Below are 12,280 nucleotides of genomic sequence, written 5' to 3'. Positions count from 1 at the left end.
ATTTGGCTTTATTGTAATATGTCTTGAACTGAAATGTTATAAACGTTGGGGCTGTAGGCTTGGGGAGGGGGGATCTTCCCTGTGTAAATATCGGATGGAATTCAAATTGTTTATATGTAATATACACTGAATTGGTTCCAGACTTCCATAAAGTAGAAGCTTTGAGAGGTCTTTTGAAACAATTTGGTACTAGGCTGGAAAATACTGACAAATGACTTCATTCCACAAAGGATTAAATCTGGATCCAACTTTGTGAATGTTACAAAGATAGTCAATTAATATATGCTGCAAAGTATTATATTATATACTTTATATATTTTACACTTTATATATTTTACACTACCTAGCAATTCTTGGTAATTCACAAATAAATATATAAGGCTTTCAGTTATTAATAAAGTATCAGTTTCTGTCCTAATCTGTTATTTTGAAATCAATACTGAATTACAAACTTTGGTTTTTGAATCCTATTTTAGAGAAATTTCTGATAATGTTACAACCCAAAATCTAAAAGGATCACTTTCCAGTAATTCAGGTATGCAATGACTAGTGTGTTGTATTTTCAGAAATCTAGTAGTTATTTATGTAGCAGAGGTTGAGATTAAAATGGAAAAGCAGTACCCTACAAGATGGTTAAAGAGAATGCAGAAAATAAATGAATCTATAATTGTGTTATTTTGAAAATTAGTATTCAAATGAGGCTGTTTATCATACATAAGACATGTGAGGAGGGGTGGGGGTAGTTTAAAAGGAAAGTTTTAATAATAAAACCTGTGGTCCAGCATCCAAAATCTGAATGAGGTTTCAGACAAACTTTTTATAGTCCCTGTTCTACTGTGCACCTATGAGAAATAGTAGAACTTTTAACTAAATCATTGTGTATTTCAGGTTTGTCTGAATCACATGGAAATGTGATAATACCAAATGTATGCATTATTCCACCAGAAAAGTTGTCAGCAAGTGTCAAACGACGTTATGAAGCTCAGGTATTATAGATGTATCTCTTCTCTCAATAATTAAATTGCAATATGACTTGTAGTTTTGAAATTATACCACAAAGACTGTATAGAAGTTGAAAGAAATACAAGAAATGGTGAGTAGGCAAGCAGAATTCTGGTTCTTTTATTTATTTATTTATGAGACTTATATACCGCTTTTAAGTACAAGCACTCTCTAAGCGGTGTACACCAGTAAGCAATGTGTATATATATTTACATTGCCCCCAACAATCTGGGTCCTCATTTTACATACCCCGGAAGGATGGAAGGCTGAGTCAACCTTGAGCTGGTGAGATTTGAACTGCTGACCTGCTGAACATAGTCAGCTAAAGTGGCCTGCAGTACTGCACTCTAACTGCTGCGCCACCTCGACTGTTTTAGTTCATTATTCATGGGGCGCTGTGGCTCAGCAGCTTAATGACCCTGGGGTTGATCTCAGCTCCAGCGGCTTGAGCCCTAGCACTGCATGATAGGATGAGCTCCTGTCACTCACCTCAGCTTCTGTCCACCTAACAGTTCAAAAGCATGTGTCTATGCAAGTAAACAAATAGGTATCACTTCAATGGGGAAATGAACTGGTGCTCTGTATAAGCAGTCAAATTCCTGATAGTTCTGAATCTTCCCAGATTTGCGCCTGTTTGCGAGGCAACTCCAGGAAGGGAGTGGATCTTGAGTGACACTGCAGGAAGAGTCGTTCATCTTTCTCTGGCACGAAGCCAACTCACCCTCCTGTGGCGTACTTTGGGAAGCTTGCAAGCATTTCCTAAAACAGAGCTGGTACCTTGGCAAGCCAAAGTACTACTCTGCAGTAGTATTGTGGTCTTCTGGCTACTGTAACAACGCCAGACATTAATAATAATAAATATTAATAATAGTTCACTATTTTCACTTTTTTGTACTCTTTGTGCTAGTGACTCCTTAGGATATCAGTTAGAGGTCTCTCTGTTTCATCTGGAATTCTAAAGATTGAGCCCAGAAACTTTCCTCTGAAAAACTTTTATTTAACTCCAGTCCTATATTTGAAGACAGAGGGAGACAAAGATCAAATGATATGGCGAGATGATTCATTTCTTAATGTTTTTCTCTCAGAGCTGCTTCCTTTCCTAATCTAATGGTTCTTTCTCCCTCTAGCAAGTTCAGTTCCCCGTCTAGCTGATGCACTTCTCCTTCATTGAAATCTGATTTTAAGGAAGAATTTCTCCAGTACAGTTAGAAGGTGGTTACAGAATCAGGAGTAGGGCTGGGAGGGGCAGGGGACAATTGGCTAAAAGTAGAGAACCTGGGGAGGAAAGCTATGACAAATCTAGACAGCATACTAAAAAGCAGAGACATCACCCTGCCAACAAAAGTGCGTATAGTCCAGGCCATGGTTTTCCCAGTTGCAATGTATGGCTATGAAAGTTGGACCAGAAGAAAGGCTGAGCACCAAAGAATTGAGGCCTTTGAACTATGGTGCTGGAGAAGACTCCTGCAGTTCCTTGGACTGCAAGGCGTTCAAACCGGTCAGTCTTAGAAGAGATCAACCCCGACTGCTCTTTAGAAGGCCAGATCCTGAAGTTGAAACTCAAATACTTTGGCCACCTAATGAGAAGGAAGGACTCACTGGAGAAGGCCTAATGCTGGGAAAGATTGAGGGCAATAGAAGAAGGGGACGACAGAGAATGAGATGGCTGGACGGAGTCACTGAAGCAGTAGGTGTGAACTTAAATGGACTCCAGAAGATGGTAGAGGACAGGAAGACCTGGAGGAACGTTGTCCATGGGGTCACGATGGATCGGACATGACTTCGCAATTAACAACAACAGAGAACCTGGAATTGATTTCTTTTTGGGAAAGGGCAGATACACTGTCTTTTGCCATAGCTTTCAGAAGCTATTTCTTGGTTAAATCCAGGAATAAGGTGGCCTTTGTGTGGAAAAAAGAAAATCACTCCAGAAAGATATACTGGAGAAAGTCCAGGTGTGACTTTCCCTTATTAATCTGGAAAAGGAGGTGGAAAGATGGAAATCCATGAGTGTAGGGATTTCAAGAATGGAATTGAGAATGCACCCCCTTCTCCCGCTGCTCATAAATATGAAGATAATTCCCTGCATGTCACTTTTGAGTTAAGAACAGTTAACAGATATACTTGTTTAATATAAAAATAAAATATTCTCTCTGTGTTTGTGTCTGGGTTTGTTAATTATTTTAATCCAATGTAACTTCCAGGTACAAACCAAACTCCAAGCTTGCTTTACTAATTTCCCGCTGAAGCTGAGTGAAGTTGAAATTTTAGCAGTAAGTTACTTTGCTTTTTTTTTTTTTTTTTTTTACAACAAGCCAATTGTTAGCTGGATAACTGGATAAGAAACTAGTAACTATTTAAAGCCGTATCGGGGGTACAGATGTAATTTCCAGGAATCAATATGTTTCATTAGTGGTAAATTTCCTGTTCACTTATATGAAATCCATTGAAATCACTTTCTTTATCCTGAGTCTTTCCAAAACCTTGTAATGATTGCCTCTAATAACTTGCCCGCAACAAAAGGTAATAATGGGCATGTGGAGCATTGAGTGACAGTACTCTATATTAGGGACTTCATCGACCTATTAATTTCCTAACTAAGCCTGGGCCGGAATATTCTGATGGGAATCCAAAAGGGAAACCTCTTTTAGAACTCCTGTAATGTCGGAGTTCAGGCTTTCAAGCTCTGTTCTCGTTGGGGTTTGGGTATTTATTTATTGGTCATCAGAACCTGGTATGAATGAGTGCTGTATGAATCTATGTGACTACAGATCAGGGCTTCTGATACTTTTAATTTTCTTGCAGAGCTTGAGGAAATTCAATCTAATTAATTTTTGTGCTGGTAAACAGTCCAAAATTTGGATACCTTATAGCAGTGATGGCGAACCTTTTAGAGACCGAGTGCCCAAAAACTGCCCCCCGTCCCTGCTCCGCCCTGCCCACTGGGCCACCCACCACCTCCACGGCCTGCCACAGATCAACCAGGCAGCCCAGCAGCACCATGGCAGCCACGCCCTCCGCCCATGCCCTGCAGCATCATCTGCGCATGATGGGGCGCAAGGGCAGAGTCTTGCCCCGCTGCCCGGCTACCATGTCCTTGGCTGCACTGCTTTGCGTGGGCCTCGCCCAGGGGCAACTCTCCTCCAGGGGGGCCTGCTGGTGAGGAGGGGGCAGTGGGAGGAGACGGGGCTGGGGAGACGGTGTGTGTGCCCACAGAGAGGGCTCCGAGGCCTCCTCTGGCACCCGTGCCATAGGTTCGCCACCACTGCCTTATAGATTTAGCCTTCTGCAAGACCCAATTTAACATGGACTAAATGAAACAAATGTAACTGTATCTCATAGTTTATGTCATTATAATGATTTTGTTTTATTTTTTTTACAGGTTGATCTACCAAAGGAAACTATAATACACTTCTTATCATTAGAGGTAAACCTACAAACTAAGTTATTGGCCTTTACTGGTGGATTTAATTAATAACTTGAGTTTTTAAAAAGCTTGATTAGAAATTCAACATACCCATTTTCGTAAGCTACTTTTCCAAAAAAATCAAAGATTATAATCTCTATTTATATCCCCCCCCCAAAAAAAAATAAAAACACCCTGATGTTCTCAGCATTACTTTTTTCATAGTCCCTGTTTCAGACTAAGATATTGGTTTGAATATTTTCCATCTTCTCAGTTTGATGACCAAGCTTTCTATACAACTGTGAAACAATTGATGTCTCGATTGCCGAAGCAAAGATACATTAAACAAGTTTGTGATGAAATCTATACCATCAAAATCGAAAAAAAGTAAGTATTCCTAGGCATACTAGGAATTCAGTATAAGTCTGTCATGCTGAATCTGGAAGATCATTTTGCAGATTTTAGGTGATTGTATAAACACTACAAGAATTCTATAGTATCAAAGACTGATATTAGTGTTAAAGGCCGCTGAATTTTCTCTTTGCAAGATTCATTAAAGGAGCTGCAATCTGGAACCATTATAATGTGAAATCCTGAATCATAAGGCACTATGATTTCAACTGGGATATAAGATCTTTTAGAACAACATTAAATTTGTTCAGTAGCTGTTGGACAAATTTATTTGGTCTTCTGATGAGGAAGCCTAACACAAATTTGAAATACAATAGCACCTTTTACCAAAATTGACTATGTTTACTCAATTTTCTACCTGTTTATTTCTTGCAGAGTGCCTGTCCTTGTTCTCTACAGTTACAAAGATGACTACTACAAATTCCTGTTTTAGTTACTATATTAAAGTGAGGATAATGAATGGGACAAAATATGTGCTTCCAATTATATTCATGTAAAGGAAACTTGCACTTTGTTTTTGCTGATTCCCCAGGCGTTCCTCGGACAATCGCTGCCTTTAAGTATTATGTTGAGCTCATGTACTATAGTTGGCATCTAAAGGTGTAAATATTTTCAAAATATATTGTACAGTATCATTTTCAAAATAAAGCAATCTTCTGATACTTTTGGATGCACTTGTTTTTGCTTAAAATAGAATTGGCAGATTGTGGCATTTGGGTATGAAAAAGTCAAGTTGCTGCAATTTTCACTGTTCATCCCATGACTCTCCTTCCACATCTTTTGAAATTGGGAAGGAAGGCTAAGCAGAAAAGCAATGATCTCTAGTCATCCCACTGTTGTGAACTGAAAGGAATTTATAGGAAAGAGGCTGAGACACTTGGATATATTTTTCAGTAGAATCAACTAAGATCTCTAGGACCCCGTTTTTCTTAAAAGGGAGGTGATTATTGTACTTTTGTAAATCTGGAATTTGTGTTTTTTTTTCACATCTATTTTCCTTCTCTAACGTGTTGTAATGAATTTTGCTTCTGCCCCTTCTGAGAAGACCCTTCCTCAAATCCAAGTATGAATAATTTGCATGGATCTAATCCAATCTAAGGGCAAGGATGTACAGCAGATCTGAAGTGCAAGATGTTTTGGAGGGGAACGGACATATACCTGCACCTGTCAAAGCCTTCTTTAAGAAGACACTTCTTTTCCAGAATTCACAGCTGCTTCCCTGGGACCACACAATTCCAATGTGAGCCCTGGAAAATGACACCGGCAGGGCCAGCGAGAACACCCATACTGTCTCCAAAACACCTTTCCTGCTTCAAATCCAGATAGATTGCAGAAATATTATCAAATGAGTTCTCACCTCACCTCTTTATATTTTGCTTAATAACTTGAATCCTAAGGAATAAATACTTGTAAGGTGGTGGTTGGTGACTGAATATACATATACCCAGGGCTTTTTTTGTCATAGAACACCCAGAACGGAGTTCCGGCACCTTTTTTGGATGGAACCTTGAAGGGTAGACAAGGCGGTTTGTATGACGTGTGTGAGTTCCGGCATTTTTTTTTTTACAAAAAAAGCACTGCATATACCCATGTGTGTAATTGATCCAGTATAAATTCAGCTATCCACTGCAAATATGAGATTGTATGATGCATATGGAGTGCAGTCTGAAAATATGATGGAAAATGGAATGAAGAATTGGAATACGAAAATGCTGAACTAGCACAAGTGGATGAATTTATGTATTAAGAATGCTTACAAATGATGGGGTTTTTTGAAAGTACAAAAGGTATTGATTAGAATGTAGTGTGTTGCAAGTGTTTGTCAAAAAAAGAAAGAAGGAAAAGGAAAAAAAGTAATCCCAGCTGTTGTTCTTTCAGTGTATACGCACATACACATGGCAGAACAAGTAAACCGAAGTATAGGAAAGGTAGCACTGCATATCATTTTTCATTAAGCAACAATTAGTCCTAAGATTGCTGTATTTTTCCTGGTCTCCAACCTGTCACTGGGCAGGAATGTTTCTGTTTCTTCTGCCAATGACAATGATGAAATGGAACTCCTCCTATTTTTAAAAAGCCTATCTGAAAAGGAAATCTTCTTCTTCCCAATAGGCTATTTAACAATTTTTGTCGGTCCTGCCTCAACTTGAACCTTTAGGCAACAATGATTGTTGACTCCATTTGTTGAGAAAGGTATAGTTTACAAAAAGTCAAGTGAAATACAGTAAAGCAAAACCAGAACTGAAATTCATGTGCCAAATCCGGAAGTGAAAACTTTTCCCCGTTTTGGCACTTCCCGTTCTGGGGCCTCCCACTGTCCAATCGATTTCCAAGATGTTTTTGAATCGTTCACTCTGATGGTAGGCTGGCTTGCAGCTGCATTCTTCTCATAGTGGAGCGACCTTGAACGCCACCTCAGAAAGGCATCTTCACTTTCTTAGCTTTCACTTTCCCCTCAAGCACTCCTCCCTCTCACCCTCCACACAAAGTTCATGGCACCGGATGATCTCTTCAGTGCAGGCCTGAGGTGGCAGTTTTGACAATTTTTATTGTATTTTGATTGTCTTTGCTCACTACCTAGATTGATACATGTAGGTCTGATAGCTCGGATATACACTTTTAAATACCATTCTGCCTAAAGCCTTTTAGGTGACACTTTTCTCCTCTCAGTGTAGAGACACAGGCTAGTTCATTATTCATACACACTTTAACGCAAAACTACAGAATTACTAAGTATAAAGATACTTCCAAAGGAGCATCAATCATTTGTATTTATTTATCATAGGGGTTAACTGCACATAGGCGTGTGAGCCATAACCAGTTAGGGTCTTTAAAATGGCTCTTCTGCTGACCAAGTCTCTATTGACTATTATTTGCACAAAGGGATTCATGGATTGTCACATTTTCCAATATTTTAGTGGCCAAGTTCTGTTTAGTTTGAAAAAAAAACCTGTACAAGAATGTACAAACAGTAACATTTTTAATGAAAAATATCATCTATAGCTGTGAACCAAATTCATTTCTATAAGATGCATGTTTCTAATTATAATCTCATTTCCATACAAGTACCATTGAATCAAACTTTTGACAGTTGTTACATTAAGAGCAAATATTTAAAAATCAAGATACTAGTAGTTGAAAGTTACTTCAATGATTTTGCCATGTAGATAAGCAAATTTTACCATTTTTAGTTTTAAGTTTGCTCCTCTTCTAAATCCCGTTGCAGCAATTAAACTTGTACATAACTATTTTAATCTGTTGATTCTAGATTTGTTTCAAGAGTGCAAAACTTGCTTCTTAAGATTAGTTTGATTAGTTTACCCTGCCACCATAAAGTAATATTTTAAAATTATAGAAAACTTATTTTGTGCCATGCTTAACAAAAGCAACAGATATGCTCATCAGTTCACTATATAAAACACTGTTAAAGCATAGTAAATGCTTCTTAGAAGCTCAGATCCATAAATCATTGACAATCTATTTCCAGTTTTTTTTAAAAAAGCCTATCTGAGAAGATCTTCCTCTTCCTGATTAGCTATTTAATAATTTTTGTCAGTCGTGTCTCAATTTGAACCTTTAAGCAAGAACAATCCTTGACTCCATTTGTTGAGAAAAGTAAAGTTTACTAAAGGTCACGTGAAATACAGTAAAGCGAAGCCAGAACTGAAAGTCGTTCTCAACCTTTATTCCACTTATAAAACTTTTGTACATACTCAACACAAACTACTACATCAAAATTATTTTTCTAAGTAAAACTTACTTATTGAAGTAAGTCAAAGGTATGAAGCAAATCAACTGCGCAAATGTATGCATTATGGATATTTATTTTTGTGTATCACAATCCTGAGAGCATTCTCGGTTTATATAAGAATCTTATTGTTAAGTTACTAGATGGAAATGAAGTCAAAAGGTAAGTGGTTACATAAAGAAAAAATGTGTGGTAAAACATGGATCCATTTTTTACAGAAATTTTTTTTATATCATTGTGTTGCTTTACTTTTCTTGTTTTTGCTTTTCTTGTCTTTCTTCTTTAAACCATCCATATTAGCTCTAATCAAATTTGAATATGCCTGCAATCAAAAACAAGATTTTTTAAAAAAAAAAAACAAGTTTCAGGAAACTGCTAATCTTTGTCTCAAAATATTTGCAGAGATAAAGCAGCTACGCTTTTTTATAATAGGTTTCAGTCATGCATTCAGTGTAAAAACTGAAAATTAATTGATAAAAAAATCTGACGTCTTAAGTGAATAGATGCAAACTTACCATCTGGAATTTGTTAACTTCCCTTGAACTCACCTATAGGGAATTAATCACATGATAAAATTATTAGATGATGAACCAATATATTCAAAAACAGTTGGTTCTGTTGATCACAAAATTCAGAAAAATAAGAATTGATACATTATGTTTTGGTGCATTGGTTAAGTGCTGAACTAAAAACCAGGAAAGTGAATATTAGATCTTCCTTCGGTATGAAAGCCCTCCGGGTAAGTCATATTTTGTCAGTCCAACCCACATATCAGGACTATAGAGAAAACAGGAAGAGCATAATGTATCTAACTGTGAAGTATACAAAATAATAGAATAATACGTGGCAAAAAAGCAAAGATAGCAATAAGTGTCTTAGGTGCAATTGCAAAACATCTCGGTACCATTTGAACACCACTCACATTGACAAAATCACCATTAGTCAATTCCAAAAGGCAGTTTTATTTGGAACAGTTTGCATCCTTTAACACCATCAAGTAACATCTTCCCACCCTAAGTATTTGAGAAGAACTTAACAGGTGGATAAAAATGCCCAATCTAGTCTAATCATATGGCTGTGTGACCAACAATTCAGTCAAAGTTACAAGTCCATAATGTAAATCATGTACATATAAAGAGACCAATGAAATCACTTCAAAAGGTATAATTAATAATTTTGAAATTAGACCTTTTAACTCTTCTGAACTTGATTACTCCATTTTTGGAATTTACAGAATGCAATGGTGAAAAAACATCCTTTCATAAAAGAATAGTACTTACCACTGTGCTTATTTTTTTCTTCCCATCTGTGGCTCTAAGAAGACATTTGTTGTCTACAGGCTCAAAACTCTCAAGATGGCCCTTCCGTGGAATTGGTCTTGTCCGACCATCATCTACATTAAACAAAAGCATCAAAGTTAGGTATCATACTTAGCAAAACTAGCAAATTAATTTTTCCCATCCAAAAATGGCAAAATAATGTTTTAATAAAATACATTTCTCCATTTTTGAATTCTGCTTCACATATCAGAATTCTACAACTGCAGATTGGGAGGCAACAATTTTGTTAGAATGCTGGTTGTTATAGTAAGGGCATAATACTGTTTCACAATATTAAGCACACATGAAGCTGTTCTTTAATAGTTAAAGGACTCAACTCACTTCCCAGTTGTGGCAATGCCAATACAGATTGCTCACTTGGAAGCAAACATTTTTCCTCCCATGCTACAAGACAAAAAAAATATTTTTTTTTCTAAGAGAATTTATTACCTTTTCATATTGTTTATGATTCAAGCAAGGGGAGGAGAATAAAATTTGGCTTGCTTTTTTTTTCTGTTACCCCAATACCAGGTGAATTGGAGGCAAGATACCTTAGAAGTACAGAAAACCCCATTATTGTTATGTTCCTCTTTTCTCCAATCCACTATTCCAGCGTTTCTCAATTGTAGCAACTTTAAGGTGTGTGGAGTTCAACTGTCAGAAATTCCCAGTTAAAGACTATTAGAAACAATGGGTACAGCGGGCCACAGATCACCTATCTCTGTGAAAACTATATCAGGAAAAAAGTTGGAAGTTTCTATCCAATAAGCAGAAAATATTCAGATTAAGGGAAAATATGTTTAGGAAGCATTAAATACCCCTGACTTAGTACAGATCTAAATCAGGTTTCCCTCCCAAAAAAAGTTTAAATTTGAAGTAATCAACTCCTATATTATTACTGAAATTACTGAAGTTACTGCTTACCCACTTACTAACTGAACTGCAGTTCAACTACTCAGTACTGCAGAATCTTCCTTTTATTTTGTTATGAGAAAATACTGATGAGCTAATGTGAGACAAACTGTAATGTAACACTTACATTTCTTTAATGTTATATAGACACTGCCTGTGGTCCTGCATTTCTGAAAAAGCCTGGTTAGCTCTGTCAAGAACTGTAAACAAACAAAGCATCTAATTGTTACAGAGATCACAACTCTGAATTATTTTCTTTTTCTAGCTAGTGAACAATTCCATCCTAAAGCTTTCAGTCACGCCAACTGAATTGAAACCGCTGCATTTGACTATTAACCCACAGCATTATAATCTATTCATGGAGCTAGATATGCGCTCAATCTACATCTTTCATTGCCCCTTACCTCCCTATTAAACAGATTCTAATTTGCGTTAAGCTAGACTTCTTGATACATCACAGCCAATATTCTTAAAGTAAGTGCCATGTAAGCCACTTCAAATGAGCCCCTTGTAATGATAATTAATTTTCCATGGCAAGGAGTTTCCAACAAGCACGTTAACAGTTGCAAAATGAGATGGGGCCAGGAAACGAACTGGCACGTAGCAAAGAACTCGTGCCATGGGCTGGAGCTTCTGGCATTCACCATTAACTGCGCTCTTAAAGCGCCCCCCGTGCCAAGAAATGCTGGGGCGGGGGGGGGGCTAAACAACCTTCAAGAGTGACATAATACTATGAGAGGGAAGGGATGGGCGCTCCTCCTTGCCTGTCCAAGCGCCTTATGCACCATTAGTCCGGCTGCTAGAATCCAAGTACAGATTTTGAACAGACCCAATGCGGAAAAGAGATAAGACCTCTGAAACTGCCTCCTTTTTTTGTTACCCGTCCCCCCCCCGTCCCACTGCCGCCTAATCTGCTCTACACAGCAAGGAACAGCTGGAAGACAGCTTTTCCCTATGAAGGGGCCAGGTCGGAGGACATTTCCGCTCATAGCAACGGGCTTTGCGAGCTCAAAGAGCGGCCCCTTTCCTAAAAGGCACCCCCGGGACGGAGCGTTAGGCCACGGCACCTGCTCGCTCTCCAGCAGCACCATCGCTCGCGGGCTTCTTCCCAGCAGCTGATGCAAACTCAGCCAACTCACAACCGCGACCGAACTGACGGACAACCGGCCAGGAAACAGAAGTAGCGAGAGCACGAGTCGGAAACTCTAGACAGAACGTCCACCGCGCACAGCATCTCTCTGCTGCCCCCTTCAGGGCTCCAGACAGAGTTGCATACAGAACTGTTCTCGGAATCGAAGGTTGGTCGCGTGGGTCGGCTTCGGAAGGAGCCCCAGATCGGCCTGATTTTTCACGGTTTCTCCGCTGTGCACGCAAAGGCTGAAATCTATGAGGTGGCAGTTCTGCTCTCCAATTCTTTGTAAAAAGAGAAGAATCCCAGTAGTGTGATATAGAAGAGTTCCTGATAGTGCTTTGAAAAAGTAT

At 38.4% G+C, this 12,280-nt stretch overlaps 2 protein-coding genes across 3 annotated transcripts in view; one reads left to right on the top strand and one right to left on the bottom strand.

Annotated features, from left to right (window-relative positions):
* The window catches only part of EIF2AK4 (eukaryotic translation initiation factor 2 alpha kinase 4), a 43,671-nt gene extending 38,190 nt beyond the window's left edge, over positions 1-5,481 (top strand). For both annotated transcript variants that reach the window (XM_039342657.1, XM_039342658.1), the window contains 6 exons: positions 477-535; positions 889-986; positions 3,207-3,275; positions 4,385-4,429; positions 4,683-4,795; positions 5,195-5,481. In XM_039342657.1, the coding sequence (XP_039198591.1) occupies positions 477-535; positions 889-986; positions 3,207-3,275; positions 4,385-4,429; positions 4,683-4,795; positions 5,195-5,252 (442 nt within the window). In that variant the 3' untranslated portion in view covers positions 5,253-5,481. The remainder of the gene's footprint in view (positions 1-476; positions 536-888; positions 987-3,206; positions 3,276-4,384; positions 4,430-4,682; positions 4,796-5,194) is intronic.
* Positions 5,482-8,421: 2,940 nt separating this feature from the next.
* On the bottom strand, positions 8,422-12,020 carry SRP14 (signal recognition particle 14). The gene is made up of 5 exons (XM_039342656.1): positions 11,866-12,020; positions 10,926-10,998; positions 9,848-9,960; positions 9,083-9,115; positions 8,422-8,889 (listed from the first exon to the last, which is right to left on the bottom strand). Exons 1-5 carry the CDS (start codon positions 11,887-11,889, stop codon positions 8,800-8,802), a joined length of 333 nt encoding a protein of 110 aa, XP_039198590.1. The 5' UTR covers positions 11,890-12,020; the 3' UTR covers positions 8,422-8,799.
* Between the last annotated feature and the right edge of the window lie 260 nt (positions 12,021-12,280).

This window comes from Crotalus tigris, unplaced genomic scaffold, assembly GCF_016545835.1.
Source record: "Crotalus tigris isolate CLP2741 ecotype Arizona unplaced genomic scaffold, ASM1654583v1 scf7180000017800.2534000, whole genome shotgun sequence".
NCBI lineage: Eukaryota > Metazoa > Chordata > Lepidosauria > Squamata > Viperidae > Crotalus > Crotalus tigris.
This window is presented reverse-complemented; position numbering and strand designations above follow the sequence as displayed.